The sequence below is a fragment of the Batrachochytrium dendrobatidis genome, assembly GCF_000203795.2.
Source record: "Batrachochytrium dendrobatidis JAM81 unplaced genomic scaffold BATDEscaffold_4, whole genome shotgun sequence".
NCBI classification, from domain to species: domain Eukaryota; kingdom Fungi; phylum Chytridiomycota; class Chytridiomycetes; order Rhizophydiales; genus Batrachochytrium; species Batrachochytrium dendrobatidis.
The window spans coordinates 816664-833652 of NW_006281102.1; the positions used below are offsets into that span (position 1 = coordinate 816664).

The following is a 16989-nucleotide window of genomic DNA, read 5'->3' on the forward strand; positions in this document are numbered from 1 at the left end:
TACCTTTGAATCGGTAACGTTTATATAAACACTTTTATTGGTTTGTGAATAGCTGTGCTCATCTATGCTTATTGTAATACAGATTGTTGAAATTTGGATCACATATATTACTCCCTGGAGAGCAGTCAAACAGGCATTTTCTGAAAAATGGTATGTACGAAAATGCTATACTGATTGCTTTATTGCCATTTAAATTTGTAACACTTGAGCCCTTGTTGATTTAAGGGGTGAATTTGTCAAGGACAATTTTGTATACTACACTGTTTTGCTGCAGATATTTATGCAAAAGGTGCAGTCACTTCCTTTTCTTTCGGCTTTACGGCCTACTCGCTCTCAGATACAAACGACAACAGCTCCATACAAAAATAGCAGCAGTAGGCACTATACCGACACTAATGGATCCAGTGCATATGCAGCTGGAATTACTCATAAGCGATGTTTGGAGATTGTTAACAAGGTTCTTGGAGTGTTTTCTGATCCTTGTCTTTTACAACTCCTTCGCGTGATGGAAACAGCTTTATCTACCTTGGATGCATTTGGAACTTCACACGGCAATGCACTTGACGCTATGTCTGCACATCCAAAAAGCGCTACATATGGAATGGCGCATGCTGGTTATAACTCCCCATCCAACCGATTGCCACGCACGCTACAAACTCCAAACAGTTTAAATGCCATGGAAAATCCAGAGTGGCTTTGTAGCTACCAGAACAGTGGGCCTGCTTTGCACACTCAAATATTCCAGTTTGAGAGGGGGATGATATCATATCGACCTACCTTTATTTGTGCTGCAGATATAAGTGAACAGGGATTGACTCAATCTCATCTTTCTGTCCAACAATTACAACAGCAGTATGTCCATGTTGAAACCCAAAAAAGTGTAAGCGTGCAGTTTATGCATGATAGCTTTTAATATCAGATTAGTGGATTTAGCATGTATTAACCATTGCATTTGTTTTAGGCACAAAAATTGGCAATCACTTTGATGGATGTATCCAATCGATTAGTGTACTACAGCACTCAGGGCAGTATATCCTCGGGACCTTCCACTCCAAGAATGGGCAACAATCGTGCACAATCAGCTCATGCTCCTCATCCGCCAGTTGAAGGTACGCTGCAATATCCAGCGGAAGAATCTTCAAACATTATTATTACTGGTCTCAAGTACATTCTTGTTCGCGCATTTGGTGGTCAGATTGCTCGTCCGACATCCAATGCGTCCCAGCCTTTCAATCCAGCTCAAATAGACAAACTCCAATCTGACATTTCAAACATTAAGCGCATTGTGTCTGCACTGTGCAAGATTTGGGACATGGATCTTGCGACAGACGTCATGTCACAAATTGATTCTGCGACGTCCTATCTTCACAGCGGTGACATTTCTCATGGCGGACTAGGCATTGCTCAGTCTGGTATGAATGACCTTGGACTCATGGGTATGGAGGATGAGGCTGATTTGATGCCTGTAGGTCCAGGCGTATTTTCACCAGAAAGTATCAATGGTACACCACTGCGTCTTACTCGCCGTGGAAAAGAACAGGTACATGCTTGTCATTTTCAAGAAATCAATGCCAAGAGTGGTTTAAAGAGTGTTTACAAACTACTATTATTATGTTATATTCATAGATCAAACGTGGGTTTCGTAAATGTAGCTCAGTTGATGTGCCCATTGTTTCTTCTACTCGTGCCAAACAAATGCATCTATCGGATGAAAGTCCATTTCTTGTGTACGTGATTCATCATCTGGCTATATTGGTTGATGAGTTGGTAAGTGCTTTGGCTTAAAATTGCTGTTTGCATAGAATTGTCATGTTTGTTTTATTCATCTTTGCTGCATCTAATATAGTTTACATTGCTGAACTCTTTTTTCCCGTGGGTACCCAAATTCGATTCGGAGAAAACATTGCGTGGGGCACTTTCATCTTGGAAACGAATGATAGGAACTATTGCGATTTTCACTAGCATAGTCCTTGTTTTTTATATCTCGTTTTGGATTTTGAAATTTTTGGTGTGGAGTGGGACAAGTTTGAGCATAGATACTCCTGTTCAACAACGTCACCAAACCGAATATCAAAACCGTCACCAAGGTCAGAGGCAATACCACCAACGTGGATATTAACCCAACACGACTAGAATTAAATCTCGATCTTGACCCATTGCAAATTTATAAATCAATTAAAATGCACGAGATTTGAAGTTTAAAAAACTAAAGTCGTATCTTTAATATTTCAATTAAATACCAGAAAAGTTTTTAAAGGTGGGCAGAGAGGTGGTTGGACCTTCAGGCGTAACATAGGCAGCAGTCAAACCACCGTCTACCATGAAGTCAGTACCAGTGATGTATGACGATTCATCCGAAGCAAGAAAAAGTGCAGAATAAGCTTGTTCAATGGCTTCGCCTGCATAACGCCATAAAAGAAATTAACAAATATGATTTTGTACACGATATTGCAACTGTTTATGGATGATAAGATTTACCAAAGCGTCCCATGGGAACGTGCACCATACGTCGCTGTTTCTTTTCTTCCGTGTTGAGAAAATCCATCAAGAGTGGAGTTCTGAGAGGACCAGGACAAAGAGCATTGACACGAATATTCTCGCGAGCATGGATGGTAGCAAGCTCACGGCTATAATTGGGATTTAAGACATAAATTAGATTCACAAAATGGGTTCAGGTTTAATCAGATTGGCAGTATTGTACATACGTCATGGCGAGAACTGCGCCTTTGGATGCGGTATCTATTTTCAATACAGATTGAATGTAAATGACACATCTAGTTCAACCAGTAGTCAAGATTTAATCTGAATACAACGTACAAGCCAACTGCGGAGTAGCAGCACCAAGAACAGCAACAAAACTGGCAGTGTTGATGATACTACCACCTCCTGCGCGACGCAAGGCAGGAATGCCATGTTTAGCACCCCACCATACACCTTTTACATTAATCTGCATGGTCAGATCCCAAACGCTTTCATCCGTGGAAATAGCATTGTCGTCATTGGGATGCATGATACCAGCGTTGTTGAAAATAACATTGACCTTTCCTAACGATTCAATAACCATATTCACATAGCATCTGAGTATCAAGTTCAAGAAATTGATAATCGCAGTAATATATCTGGGATACTGTCAAGTATCTGGACATTAACATAAAAATCCAAACCCAGATAGCCTACCAAACTTGACTTCTCCTTGGTCAATGGCATTCTTGATCTCGGCCTCTTTGGACACATCAACCTTGACAAAGATAGCTGGCACATTGGCACCAGTAGGGTCATTGCTTGGAATATAACCTACTGTAGCAAACACTTTTTCAAGAGCATTCTGCCCAGCAGCAGCGTTGATATCTGCAAGAACAACCTTGGCACCTTCCTTGGCGAAGAGTATGCTTGATTCAAACCCGATGCCACTGTCAAGGATGCGATGATACCAGAATGTTAAATCAACTTACTGCAGTGAATGAAAATCACTACTTATGTTCATATAAATACCTTCCAGCACCGGTAATAAAGGCAACCTTTCCTGTCAAACGTCCGTGCATTATAATAGATCTTGGAGTAAGTTTGAGCTGCTTGTAATTCAACACAAATGGTGTTTGTCATACCTTCAAGATAAAGCGCGACCAGGTCACCTAAAAGGCAGATACTGCATTAGATTGCTCAGTTCAAGGAAAGATGGGGTTTCAGCTGGTGTCTGTCTGTGGTAAGGAAGCAAGCGATAGATATTCTTGCGATATTCTTGCCATTCAAATTAACGGACAATCTTTCAATATTTACGCAACCAAGCAAGACTCGAGCCTGAAAGTGCGGTTGAATTCTATGCAAACATATTTCCAAATACATGGATACGTACTGACAGTTGATGTTAACCCATTTCCATCTCAATCGTCGTTAGCTTGAACACTCAATAGTCAATCCTTTTATTAATGATACGAATTCTACACAAGGAACTGACTGACCCTTCAAAAACCAACGAGACCTGTGCTATGTCAACAAAAAAGGGATTCCAACAACTATGCTAGGTTACAGCATCTGCAAAGCCTTAAAAATGTCATCCACTTTTTTATCCTACAAACCAACTAGCTGTATACATCCTATAGAATGATAGTGATATACTTGATTTTCACATTATTTGAATACATAGATGCTGTTCGCTCCCCATTAGTGCATCCATTTGACCATACACCGTTGAATCAGCTATCTAAACGATCGCGAGTAGAGTTGACTGGCAATTTCAAACAATGTTTTGCAATCCAAATGACTGTCGAGGGAGTTGATGTGGGTAATGCTTGAGTTTGTAGTATATTGGTCAATTGGTCAATTGGCTTTAATGAGCAATATGTATTTTGAATAAAACATTAGACTAATGGATTCAGTTTGATGACGGCATTCGTGTCAATCCTTGAATAGATGAAATTGATGGTCGATTCTGGAACAACAGACACTGGAGTTGCTACTACTCGACTGAGCCATTATGATGGTCCAGCTATCAAATTGGATCATGTTTTTGGTCTTAGATTAAACTGGATGTCATATGTTGACCGATCTTATTGGTTTGGGTATGCATTCAATGGACGCATTTCGATTCCCGGAACAACCATTTGGGCTAGTCAAGCCCCAATAACTGGTATAACTATACAGTCTACTAGGCCATTGTTCATGAGTCCAAACATTAACGGAATTCTAGGGATATCGTATCCAGAAAATGCTAGATATCATGGTATACATGGATCTGTAATAGATGCGTTTTTCAACGAAAACACCATTGATAAAAACGAAGTAGCGATACAAATGTGTTCATATTCGCTGACCCATGATAGCTATATTGATATCGGAAACAAAGACATTGAACCAAAATGCGGAACAGACGGAACTCCACTAATTTGGATCAAGTCTCCAAGTAGAAAGTTTATAACTGTCACTGTCTTGAGAATCACGGTAGATAATCAGTTGGTCAAACTACCCAAAGGCTTCCAACGCGCAAAACTGTTTACTTTAAACCAATGGTCACTGTTTGATGTATGCTCCACACACACACAAGTGCCTGACACGGTCTTCGAAGCACTGAAAAAAGCCATCAAGACCAGCAAAGCAATCTTGAGTCATATCAGTGATTTAGGTTGGGAAGGATTCTTTTGCGGCAAACTCAACATGCCAAATACAATCAAGTTTGACTGGAAAAAGTTTCCCACTATTTCGTTTACAATGGAATCTGCCAGCTCATTGGATTCAGCTACAGACACGCTGCCAGTTGTTGTTACATTATCTGGAATGGATTATATTCAGCAAAACGAAAGAGGCGAATGTAAGTTTTTGCATGATAGGTTCCATCTAAACAAATTTTTTCAGTAACTATAGTTTAATTGAAATGACTAGATCAATTTTTGATTCGAGGTGGTTACAATAGATATGTGAGTTTTGGTATATCGAGTTTTCTCAGACTCAAAATTACCATTGATCGTACTAATGGAAACGTCGGACTTGGGCCTGGCTGTAATTGTGAACACTCTATTGATGGGTATCCAGCTTTACAAGATCCGTATGGAAAAATATGGCGTTCTCCAATGTAAGTAGACAGGCAAATCAAAATGAAGTTTATATTGATTTGATACAAACCAAATGATGGTTCTGTTAATTTTAGCGCACAGGCCTCCAATGACCCATTAGAATCTACTCAAAATGTACCACAGTCTCAGGCAGCTTCATCCAGTACATCTGAGCACGATTATACGTGAATATGACGCTAAAAAGATATCTAGCAGTAACTGCTCATGGTTTATTGATGAAAGATATAAAAGAAATCGAGTCATTTCTACAGAGTAGTAATAAACGACTATTACAGATGCATCCACGTAAAATGAAACACTAAACAAGAATGTCAAAATACATAATGAGCTGTTTGACAGAGTTGATTGATATTATGCAGATTTTTGTATAAAAACTGGGAGAATGACCAATATATTTCATATTCTCGATACTTTTATTTTATTACAAACGAGTATTGAGTGATTGACACGTATAGTTGTATTCTTGAACTGAAGCGTAAATGTATCGAGTTACAAGAGTTTCTTGAATGTTGTCAGATATTTCTTGGTTGCGTAAAACCAACATTCCAATAACAATCCAAAATAAATTCAAGTCATCAATATTGAATACGACTATAATCTGATAGCAACTCAATTCATCACTACACAACCATCATCATTCATTCAAGACATCCTCTGATGACTCCTATAGCTGATTCAAGTTTAGATCCCACGAGTGCTAGACTCTCCAAGGATCGTCTGTTTGCTTCCGTAAGTATTGTGACGGTGTTCTCAGTTTCCAGCTGGCCATCTAACTCCTTGTCTATGAATTTCTATATATTAGCTGAAGCCATTGTGCATCCAATGCATGGATCCTATACTGTGTTGGAAATGGAATCCGTCTTCAACTCGTCCGACATCCAGTCATCCAGTCGCTATGCTCCTTGCTGAGCTTGATTCACAGATCTCTGGCTTGTCTGTGACAGATGCTGCTGATTTGGTTGCTCCTTTGCTAGCATACATTTCATTCCCATTGGTAGAAGCCATCAAGTCTCGCATGGCAACTAGCACCACGACAGAGTGTGTTTGTCGCTGTTTGGCATTTCTGTTGCAAACATCTGCACCGTCTGTCAAGTATTTTCAACCACCTCCTGCGCTGGTATCTCAGTTACTGTTGGAACTTCCTCTAATTATCTTCTCTCCATCGTTGATCAATAATAAGCAAACCTTACCACAGAATCCTCGTCAATCGTTGGCATTAACTGCTGTCCGTCCAAGCGAAGATCTTAAACTATGTGTTGTCAAGGCTTTGAGTGCTTTATTTGCTGGCCAACAAGCAATGCAATCTCGTCCAGAGTGCACCACTTCTATTGATTTCACCTCTGCTCAACTCCAGCCTATACTTGCACATAACATGATTTTGCTGCTAGATTTACTTGCAACTGAAAAATCAATTGAACTATGCGGACATGCATTGAATGCTCTTGCAGACTTGGTTCGATTAATCAGCGTATCTCCAGATGCTCTTGCACAATTTCTTCCAGGAATCGTGTCAGGTATTGTCAAATATATCCTCATAGGTGATGAAAAACGGCATCATTCGCTTTTTGTTGGATGTTTTGTTGTTCTTGAATTGTCTATCCAAGGCACGCTCAGCGATACCATGTCAACCTCGTTTATGGTTAAACAAGATACAGCAAAAGAAATTCTGGAGCAAATTGCAAGTAAAGTAGATTTAAACCAACTCAAATCTCTCACTCTGCAAGATGACTCTGCGTCGAGTAAAGAGGATAAATCAAAATCCCAGTTGAAACACATTGCGCCTCGTACTGCTAATTGGTACAAGGTAAATTCAAACAACATTTCCGCCATTCTGCCCAAATTAGCCAAACTTAGATTGCATCAAAACCCGATTGTTCAAACAGCCTTGCTAGACTTTTCAACCCAATTATTCATATCATGCACACAATCACTATCTGGCACAGTTTCGTTTTTTGTGGACAACATCATTATTTTATGCTCTCTGCTTCAATCAGAAACTTTAAATAACAAATCAAAAAGTGGAAATGATTCCCTGCATTTGGCACAACACCAATTAAATACACTTCAAACAACTCTTCAAAGCTCAATGGCTACCACTCGTGTTTTGACAGATCGGCTATCGCAACTACTAGATCATTTGCCAACACAGCTTACATCAACTAGTGAAACGATTCAGCTTGAAACACTGCTACTCATCAATGGATATATTCGTCTTTTAGAAATCAAGGCCGCGCCGATTATTCAGGGTAGTATTAACCAGGTTGTAAAGGCATTACTGAGTGTATTGGTATTTGAAACGAATGGCGTGCGTATGGTTGAAAGCCGTCATAGAACACTCGGTGCAGCATTAACATTGATGGAGTCGGTGTCGGCATCAAATGCTTTTGATCAAGACATGTCAATACCTGCACCTCAAAGACACTTTCAAACATTCTATGATGATCGAATCTTGACTCAGATATGTCGCTTGTGTCGACTTTTAGCTTATTACGGTGATGCAGAAATGCTTGTCGATGTTTTCTCTACCAAGCTGAATGTTGAAAGGACACAGACGTCCGAGACAATTGATCCTCTGCACCAGCAAGTATCACAGCAACATTTTTCTGCAGCACTGTTTGTGCTTGGACAGATTGCATTAGGAACGCTTGGTGGAGGATTGAAAGATGATGGAATTGATGTTGCTGAATCAAACTCGACGACACGTTTGAGCGCAGTACGGCTTGCGCGGTCAGTTATTGCAGAGTTTCTCGATCTATCTATTCTGCACATGCCGACCAACATTTCTGAAAAACGGTTGTTTTTGGAACCTGAAGCACCAACACATCTTATTAAATCAAATCCAACATATAGCAGGAACTTGCAGCTTCAGCCAACTGTTCGAGACTTTAACCATGTTATTATCTGTACCAGTTTGGTTTTAGAGGGCCTTGGAAGATTGGCGGATGTATTGACGCCTGATGAAGCTACACTAATATTGATTGATGGTTTGTATCCCATTTTAGAAAAACTGGGAGATCGTAGCCACGCAGTAAGCAATGCGGCAGGATGGGCATTGCAACAGTTTGCACAAACATGCTCGCGCTCGCCTCTTGCATTCCCATCTGTTGTTTTGCCATCAATAGATTTTGAAAAAAAGGATAATGAGACACTGCCTGCTCAAATAGGCACAGTCTGTAAGCTGGTACTTTCGCATATTGACTATTTGGTTGATTCGGTATCGCAACGCATCCGTCATATTCGTCATTTTCCTATGGCTCCCAAAGTCCTGACTGCAGCGATTCGTGTTACTGGAGTAGAGATTGTTGGGCCATTGCTGACAGATTGTGTGGACTTGCTTATAGATGTTTTGGATGAGCTGGGAACTTCTGGACGTGGTGGTGATTTGTTACTTCAAGAACTTGACAGTGCGAATCATATAAAATTCAACAATGATTCGAAAATAACTCATCGACATGCTATTGGGCTACTTGACTCGGATGATCCTGGACTGGTCGGTGAAGTTATTTCCGTTCTATATGCATTGATTGAAGTCATGGCCAATGCACCTGAATCTAAACGAGCAGCACAGGATGTATTGGCCAAACGCTCTGGCAATCTACTTGGAAATGTCAATACTTTTAGAGCTTTAAATGACAAATCCAAGCTGATTCAAGATACGGATATGCACAAGGTTGATGATATTTTGGGTATCCAGCACTGTTCTGCAGAAATTCGCGCTTACTTTATTGAACGACGCAAACCTGTTGATGACGACGCAGATAAAAATGATTCCCTTTCAGCCAAAGAGTTTTTTGAACAGAGATTAAAGGAGGCTAAACCCAATCGTGCCTCAATTGGAAATGAGATGGCAGATGAGTTGTCTGAACCTACACAAAAACCTGATGCAGATCCAATTCCACCCACACCGTTCGAATCTCTTTCACACCAGATTTTGTCCAATTCTGTTCATTTTTTGTCCTCCGACTCTCCTTTGATACGAGTGCGTGTTCTTCGCATGCTTAGAATGGGAATTTCCCTTTTGTCTAATCGACCATCAGATCTCAATCCACTGATTCACATTATATGGCCTAAATTGGTTTCCCGTGTAAAAGATACGTTGCATTATGTAGCTTTGGAAGCGGTGCTAGTTATTGGTGCTGTAGTGAACGTATCACCAGAGTTTGTCCGCAAGCGAGTGAGTGATGACATTATCCCTATATATGCTCAGCTGTTCAAATCTTTACAAACCAAAGCATCCAGCGCAATTATGGGCAAATCCAAAGCGAATGAATCTGTGGCAAACGCACGTTCAAGTGTAAAGAGAGATGTGGTATCATTACTACATCCAACCTCGATCACCTCTGCAAGAAACCATATATTTGAATCTATTGACACAACAACCGTAGAAACGCGTCTTTTTATGGCATGTCTATCCACTTTAGAAAGTATGTTTGACTCGATGATGCTATTGCGACACGATATAGATGTATTGGTGACTGCTTTAATTGGGTTATTGAATTTTCGGGTTTATTCGGTTGACGTAAGGAATGCAGTGGTTGATTTGATTGGAAGATTTATACGTGGTGAAAATAAGATGCCAGGAAATAATGGTGGTAACGATTGGGTTTGGGCAGTTGTCTGGATTACTGCTGGTGCAAGTCAGCTTGAGTTGACTGGTGGTTGCCAAGATAAAGACGTATTGTTAAAGTCATTGAGTGTAACAAATGGTACTAGAGAAGCTTTTGCACCTCCTGGGACTTATTCCGAGTTTGATTCTGAACGGCTAATTCAAGTACTCGACATGTGTGGCGAACCAGGAGTGTCCGTTGTTTTGAATGACAAATGGGCTGAATGTGATTTGGCATTTGGTGGAAGATGGACTCAATCAACATAAGTTATATATTACTATTAACAATCTCAGCTTGTACATTTTTTTTCATTTTTTCGACTATTTGAATGTAATAAGTATCAATGAATTGTATTATGAGTTGAATGGTGTTGAGTATGTATGCGAGTGTCGCATTCCAGTTAACGAAACAAGCTGCTGTAGAAGATCGAGATTTCTCATTTTAAGGCTGGCAATCTGACTTCCAAACTCTTTGGATGAGCGTATCAGCTATTCCAATTTCATAGATATACAAGCAGGTAGTTTAGTGATTTCAATGCAGTTTTGGGCATTCTCGTCACTTGAATCAAATTCATCTACCTCTTGTTCAAGCGAAAGACATCTGGCCTCGTTCTTTTCAGCGCGCATGTAATCTGCCATTGACGACGAAGAAAAAACGCCAGTATTGGTCATGGTTTTAGATGCATTCATTATATGTGTACTCGCCACACCCGAGCCATCACCAATCAGCGTCTCTAATTTTTGTATTACTTGTTCTTGCTTTTTTATCGTTGTCCTATAATCTTGAGAAGATCGCGCATCTTGCTGGAGTTTGAGAAGATATGCCTGTTGTGCCGTGTGTGCCTGTCTGAGTTCTGTATATTTGGCTATCAAATCCTGGTGCTAAAGTGATCAAACCACAATCAAATTCCCAAACACAAGTGCATTAATAAGTATATACGACTCCCGTAGCGATCAAGTAGAATACCTTGGCAGCCTCTTGCTTTTGAGTTTGAATGCGCTTTAACATGCTCTTGTTGTCGTTGATTACGGATTGAATTCGATCAACTAAAACTAGTAAAATGACATATCAATTAAACATGAAGCAATCAACAGAAATAGATTTTGAGGTTACATATAGTCAAGGACAAAGCCAAATTGTAATTCTTTTTGATTTCATCAAGCTAAAAAGGATATCATATCTCCGCCTCAATTCGGTATCAGATACCAAATCAATATCAACAGTTTTAAGACAGCGTTGCGTGTCTAATTCGACATGTTCAAGCCGTTGCTGGAGGGTTTGAATCGTGTCGGCCTGGTGAGTATTGGCTTGTCGTAGTCTAGTCAAATCTCGCTCAAGCTTTTTGATGGTCTCTGATCGCGTTTGCACATCTTTGATCAAAGTTTCAATCAAAAGAGTATGATGGTTGCAATGAGCAACTAGAGATTTAAACTGAAATGAACTTGATGGTCTTGAAGCTTTTATAGATGATTTGGATGTTGGAAAAGGATCCATGTTTGACCGAGTTGTAGATTTTACCGAACTTGGTCTTGATACAATTGATATGGAGTGATCATGTAGCACAGTTTCTATAATGGGCTTGACTGTGTTGATCAATCTTAGCTGTACTGTCAACGTTGCTACAGGTGATTGTGAATGCTTCATCTCACTTATATCATGACCATGCTGAAATCGAGTTGTATCATTGTCATGACTGAGATTCGGCCACATTCTACTCTCAATATCCATCTGCATGTTATGTTCCAACGTGGACCATATATCATTTAAAAATATTTTTGCGCTGCCTCGATGTTCTGGCAGTCCATTTGGATCTTGTGATGCGGTGGACGTGGATTGGATTCTTCTTACAACTTGCCAAGCAGAAATAACAAGCATAGGCGGTTGAGGAGTTGACTCTGCACAACTCAATTGGGTTTGAGCTACTACTTCTGCACGCTTGTTGGTAGCCTTTAAAAATGTGTCGAGTTTGTGCGTAGTGTTTTCATTCGAGTATCCATCCATATCAAACACGTATGGCTGATTGGTATAGACTGGCGTTTTTGTTTTGCTGGACACATCCGTTGTGTAGGTAACGGGCAGATGTGGTGGATGTTGGAACTCGACGACAAGATAGTAGTTGCCTGCATTTTTAAAATGGATGCTGGCAAGTGATACTGATATTTGCTTGCAATCTGAATTCATTTTGAATGGGCGTTACGATAGATTTAGTAATAAAATGGATACGATTGTGCACGAGTTGGCCGTATCCATGTAAAATCAACCATTTCTGTTGGGTTTTGCAGTGATTATTTTGCTTTGGAATGAACAATGACTAAATCTTTGCGTTTTCCTACTACAAATTGACTGCTTCAATACACTGCTGAAATCAAAGTTTATTTCGTGCAGTCTTGTTTATATCCAACACATCAATGGTGAGATGCAACAAATTGATATAGTGCTTAATTTATTCAACTCTCATCAAATTACAATCAAACCAAAATCCCTTTAAAAAATGCATTTCGGATCATTCCAAGCCCAAGCTTATTTGTCAAAGAAAACCATCCAGTATGTGCAACTACCCGACTTGCATATCGAACAAACTGAGAAATATAGTGCAATGTTTGCCAGATTAAGGCATACATGTGTGCCATGACAATATGAGTTCGATCCCGCCATGCTCTATATCGCATTACCTTTTCATGTTTGAGAATATAGGATTCCCGAATCTCGCGTTGAAGGTCATCATACATGCGATCCCAGTACTGTCTGCCTACGCAGGCAGGCCCAGGAGGTTCAAGTCTGGAAACAAAGGAATCAAGATCATGTACTGCAGGGATGGCAACACGCTCGACTTCACGCATGATTGCTTCAAGTGGTTTTCGACCAGTGATTTGAGTTGGAAGGTTACCAGACAACTTTAGTTGGGTCATCATGTTGTTCCACAATGTTGTTGCTGCCTCCATAGCCATGTTGTTGACCAGTGCCTCTGTAGCTGTTACCATGTTGAATCTAAATAAAAGACAAGAATCGAGTCATTCAATCAATGATTTCCAACTTGACCAAAAACAATGAATGAACAAACCTGTTTCCACCTCTTCGAATCTGTAGAATCAACTCATTAATCAGCTGAACAACCATGGCACCATCACCCTGCACACCGCCAATTTCAAATGGCACCAGGTTATCAATTATACCCTGTGCCATCTCGCAACAGACGTCATCATACTGACTGAGTATAGTTTGTCTGCCGTATCCGGAATCACGAAGTTTTCTAGGATCATTATTATACGGAATTTTGTTGAATTCTACTTGAAAACGATCCTTGATAAGGGAGCGAATACAGTTGATTGCCTCATCGCCCTCATCCTCGCACAGCAGATCCTGAAGAAGAGTGGTGTTGGGTATTTCTTGGTTGATGGTCATATTTTCAACAAGAACAATGGATTTGGGTATGCATGTTTGATCTGTAGCAGTAGCATTTGCCTAGAAATCCAGTTGGAATATATATTTTGGCACATGAATTAGTGCACGCAATGCACTGGCTTAATGGTTTTTAAAGCCGATATTTGGTTACAAATCACAATCGATATTCACCATGTTTAAGACCTGCATGACGGTATCAAGGCCATTTGTAGTGAAGCAAGCTCGCTCAAAGATATACATACGGGCTGATAAGCGAGCAGCCAGACCAATGACAAAAGGAAGGGCGGTCTGGTTGTGATTTGCACCGCCTTCACAGTCCAGAAATATGATGTGACCATCCAAGAGGTTTGAGGCTTTAAAGACAAGCATGTCTATTCCATGAGTGACGGGAACATTTCCAGGAGCCGCATGAAACTATCAGATGGATATAGAAACAAATGTGAGTCAAATCAGTGAGAATCGTCAGCACGACTTGAATGCAAAACAAGCAAAAATAGTCTAATTGATGTGGTATTCATGGTCTTGAATTGCATACAAAATGTAGTCGGAATTGCCTACTTTGTGATTGTGGTTGCCGGTCAACTTGGCTCTGATTTCAGTAGCAGTGCGACTCTTTCCAGACCTTCCAAGTCCTGCAAAGGCAATAATATGCAAAGGAAGAGGTAGTTGCTTAAGAATGTCTTGTGCTTGAGGAGTGATTCCTGTAGCCAAATATCGACGAGATTTGTTGCCGTGATGGTTGGGATTTTTATTTGCAACAGGCAACAGCAGTTCCATCTGAATCAATGGAACTGGTTGAGCCAAGAGCTCCCAGTTTGTATCAAAGTAAGTAGACTTTCTCACTCTCTGCATGAGTGAAGCGATGGATTCCATGGTCATTGTATCAATCCAGAATAGTTTAGTTGTTCAAAGAAAGTTTCGAGTTTCGCGTGAACTTGAAAGTCATTACACAGCCAAGAGTAACTGCATTTGTCATGCAGTTACTGGAGTGCAGAATGAATTTACAAAGCCAATCCGTCTTGCTAGACCTTGCCAGATATCAAGCCATTCAAGCAAGTAATGAAACAGCCCCAATACACGTGATTACACGTGATATTTTGAAAGTGCTTGCAAATGGCTTGAAAGCAAATGCAAGTTGCTCATCATCAATTGATACAATTGCAATACTACAGTTAGCCATCAACGATCGACTCTGCAGCTGTTACAAATGGATGACGGAAACATCGAGCCTGTTGCTACTCTTCCCACTCTGCCTCGTGGTCATCCTCAGCACTCACAGTTCGTGGCATCCAACAACTACTCTAGACCTGGGTTGACTACCAACAATGGCTACTCCACCACTTCCAGCTACAACACTCACTTAACCCAAGAGTCTGGTCTTGTTCGTTACTTACCGTCTCGCATACAAGCATTGGTACGTTACTATTTTGTCATGACAAAACAGTTATTCGCTAGTGGTGAATTGCAGTGGCATAGCCTCCATGCTTAATCAAAATCCACTGCAATCGTTACTAAATATTAATGCACTAGTTTAGAATAACTAGTGCATTACACCAGTGCATTGACCACTGCTTTCTGTCCATTACAAACCTATTCATTGTTCTGCAATGTCTTTGACTATTCACACTGACAACATATATCCCTTGAGTCCCTTGAATTGGTCCCTGTCAGGGCAGAAGCAAATGGATTTTGTCTTGTCAATGCCAGAATGGCTTGAGATTTCTTGAGGCGTTATGCTGGCATGGAGTTGCTGAATAGTGAAACCATCTGCTTGTTGATTGTTCGGCATACCACATGTCTGATATCTTGTTGATTTTCACTAACTTTCTATATCCATTCTATCGTGCATTCAGCTTCCAACCGACTACTGGGGAAGGGTTGCAATTGGCTGGTCCGTTGTTCAATTCATCTTTGTCGGCATTCTGGAGATTGCTCTTGCGGTTCAACACTATTTTTATGTTGCCCAACTTGATGCTCTCACTCCTTGGTCTTTCCCTCTCAATCCAACAAAAGACGACATTGTTGGGAATGGCCATGCTATAACAGTCTACCACTCCTTGGTCTGTTTTGCTCTTCTTTTTCAGCTTGTCATGGTCTATGATGCCATTGCCAACAAGTCTGTCATTCAGCTCTGTGCTACCACATTGTTCAATTGGTCCGTATCTATTTACACCATCGTGCAGTCCCGTCAGGCAGGAATATTGCTGAATGATGCTCCACAATGGATTGTTGCCGACTTATCTACACACCCTACCTTACCATTGGAAATCGTCATTATTGTCTCGATGTTTGTGTTTGCTCCTGGATGGATCTTCATGTCATATCAGCTATACAAGGTGTTTGGATGGACCATCTTTAAAGAGTTGGGTGCTGATGTGAATGTTCGCAGTAAGTTTAATCTTTTGACTTGGTTATGGAACCCCAAAATGGCATGTTACTGATTTTCATTTTCACTTGCATTTTATCGTGTAGACCAATTGATGGTTCATCATGTACACTTGCTATTGCTCAAGCTAGATGTATTTTTCTTTCTCGGATTCTCCTTTCAATTTGTGTGTCTTGTTCTTGCTGGTAAAGGAAATACTGGAGACTCGATTCTTCACGCTATTATCTCTGTTCCCGGAACCATCATTCTTCTAATTATTTCATACATTGCCGTAAGTAGATCATGTCTTGTGTGTCCTAGTCGTTTTTTGCAAACTAAACCATGTTGACTCTTTTTATAGATTCGAAGGGAATCCAAATTGTGGATGATTGTGTCAATTTTGGGTCTGCTAGGCGGCTCAATATACCTAATCGTCAAAATCGTGGAAGTGAATGGATCATCTATTGAGAGTGTCAGAAAATTCCATTCTTCCAAAAACTCGCTGACATTCTTTAGTAAGTCATGTTCACTGCTATGGGTTTAAACTTGGAGTTGATATTAACTCTTTCATTTACCTTGCATTAGTCGTATTGACGCTACTCATGTCAGGCATTACTTGCGTGTCAGCTATTCTTAATTATCTTCAATTTGGAAAAGGTCTCAAGGATCACTTGGATAATCATAAACGGCCTGCCGGATCGGTTGAGTTGGAACACCTCAGTCAAAGCAACGGAGGCATGTCCAGTCATGGAAAACATGGATGGATGCATGGTTAATTATTTCATACTTTTACATTGATTGTTTTTACTATTCATATCCTAATTTGTCCTTCTCGAGCCAGATATCTTGCTACTCGAGATGTTTCAATCTCTCTGATCAAGACTGCTTTCTTGAATCAGACTTTAGCCATCCTTGCATTTTCTGTCCAATTGAAAGTTTTAAACTTCTACATTAAACTTGTTTTGAATTATATATCAGTTGGAAATGTGTTTTAGAGTTGAAAGTATTTGGAGATAGTCTATACATTTTCCTACTGTAGTCGATTCGA

General features: G+C 40.3%; 8 protein-coding genes across 8 annotated transcripts; 4 read left to right on the forward strand and 4 right to left on the reverse strand.

Annotated features, from left to right (window-relative positions):
* The first annotated feature begins 1362 nt into the window (after window positions 1-1362).
* On the forward strand, window positions 1363-2200 carry BATDEDRAFT_36832 (uncharacterized protein). Its single transcript, XM_006678000.1, has 3 exons — window positions 1363-1540; window positions 1627-1767; window positions 1847-2200. Exons 1-3 carry the CDS (start codon window positions 1415-1417, stop codon window positions 2117-2119), a joined length of 540 nt encoding a protein of 179 aa, XP_006678063.1. The 5' UTR covers window positions 1363-1414; the 3' UTR covers window positions 2120-2200.
* A 32-nt stretch (window positions 2201-2232) lies between these two features.
* BATDEDRAFT_10639 (uncharacterized protein) lies at window positions 2233-3542 on the reverse strand (the record flags this gene model as incomplete). Its single annotated transcript, XM_006677683.1, has 6 exons — window positions 2233-2399; window positions 2479-2627; window positions 2706-2739; window positions 2818-3040; window positions 3188-3410; window positions 3493-3542. 6 exons carry the CDS (start codon window positions 3540-3542, stop codon window positions 2233-2235), a joined length of 846 nt encoding a protein of 281 aa, XP_006677746.1.
* An 877-nt stretch (window positions 3543-4419) lies between these two features.
* On the forward strand, window positions 4420-5735 carry BATDEDRAFT_87859 (uncharacterized protein; the record flags this gene model as incomplete). Its single annotated transcript, XM_006678066.1, has 3 exons — window positions 4420-5305; window positions 5377-5566; window positions 5642-5735. 3 exons carry the CDS (start codon window positions 4420-4422, stop codon window positions 5733-5735), a joined length of 1170 nt encoding a protein of 389 aa, XP_006678129.1.
* A 489-nt stretch (window positions 5736-6224) lies between these two features.
* BATDEDRAFT_24039 (uncharacterized protein) lies at window positions 6225-10440 on the forward strand (the record flags this gene model as incomplete). Its single annotated transcript, XM_006677832.1, has 2 exons — window positions 6225-6296; window positions 6370-10440. The coding sequence occupies 2 exons, from the start codon at window positions 6225-6227 to the stop codon at window positions 10438-10440; spliced, it is 4143 nt and encodes a 1380-aa protein (XP_006677895.1).
* Window positions 10441-10527: 87 nt separating this feature from the next.
* On the reverse strand, window positions 10528-11182 carry BATDEDRAFT_87703 (uncharacterized protein; the record flags this gene model as incomplete). The annotated part of the gene is made up of 3 exons (XM_006678172.1): window positions 10528-10662; window positions 10753-11055; window positions 11141-11182. The coding sequence occupies 3 exons, from the start codon at window positions 11180-11182 to the stop codon at window positions 10528-10530; spliced, it is 480 nt and encodes a 159-aa protein (XP_006678235.1).
* A 111-nt stretch (window positions 11183-11293) lies between these two features.
* On the reverse strand, window positions 11294-12355 carry BATDEDRAFT_87702 (uncharacterized protein; the record flags this gene model as incomplete). The annotated part of the gene is made up of 1 exon (XM_006678173.1): window positions 11294-12355. One exon carries the CDS (start codon window positions 12353-12355, stop codon window positions 11294-11296), a length of 1062 nt encoding a protein of 353 aa, XP_006678236.1.
* Window positions 12356-12604: 249 nt separating this feature from the next.
* On the reverse strand, window positions 12605-13942 carry BATDEDRAFT_36833 (uncharacterized protein). Its single transcript, XM_006678001.1, has 3 exons — window positions 13748-13942; window positions 13236-13636; window positions 12605-13162 (listed from the first exon to the last, which is right to left on the reverse strand). The coding sequence occupies exons 1-3, from the start codon at window positions 13814-13816 to the stop codon at window positions 12643-12645; spliced, it is 990 nt and encodes a 329-aa protein (XP_006678064.1). The 5' UTR covers window positions 13817-13942; the 3' UTR covers window positions 12605-12642.
* Window positions 13943-14745: 803 nt separating this feature from the next.
* BATDEDRAFT_34822 (uncharacterized protein) lies at window positions 14746-16917 on the forward strand. The gene is made up of 5 exons (XM_006677952.1): window positions 14746-14990; window positions 15430-15964; window positions 16049-16233; window positions 16303-16456; window positions 16527-16917. Exons 1-5 carry the CDS (start codon window positions 14784-14786, stop codon window positions 16715-16717), a joined length of 1272 nt encoding a protein of 423 aa, XP_006678015.1. The 5' UTR covers window positions 14746-14783; the 3' UTR covers window positions 16718-16917.
* The last annotated feature ends 72 nt before the right edge of the window (window positions 16918-16989 follow it).

Coding starts and splice junctions, on each gene's coding strand:
- BATDEDRAFT_36832 (XM_006678000.1), top strand. CDS start 1,415: ATGAATGACCTTGGACTCATGGGTATGGAGGATGAGGCTGATTTGATG. Junction 1,541..1,626: donor CTCGCCGTGGAAAAGAACAG/GTACATGCTTGT, acceptor TTATATTCATAG/ATCAAACGTGGGTTTCGTAA. Junction 1,768..1,846: donor CTATATTGGTTGATGAGTTG/GTAAGTGCTTTG, acceptor CATCTAATATAG/TTTACATTGCTGAACTCTTT.
- BATDEDRAFT_36833 (XM_006678001.1), bottom strand. CDS start 13,816: ATGTATATCTTTGAGCGAGCTTGCTTCACTACAAATGGCCTTGATACC. Junction 13,637..13,747: donor TCATGCAGGTCTTAAACATG/GTGAATATCGAT, acceptor CTGGATTTCTAG/GCAAATGCTACTGCTACAGA. Junction 13,163..13,235: donor ATTCGAAGAGGTGGAAACAG/GTTTGTTCATTC, acceptor TCTTTTATTTAG/ATTCAACATGGTAACAGCTA.
- BATDEDRAFT_34822 (XM_006677952.1), top strand. CDS start 14,784: ATGGATGACGGAAACATCGAGCCTGTTGCTACTCTTCCCACTCTGCCT. Junction 16,234..16,302: donor TAATTATTTCATACATTGCC/GTAAGTAGATCA, acceptor CTCTTTTTATAG/ATTCGAAGGGAATCCAAATT. Junction 16,457..16,526: donor AAACTCGCTGACATTCTTTA/GTAAGTCATGTT, acceptor ACCTTGCATTAG/TCGTATTGACGCTACTCATG.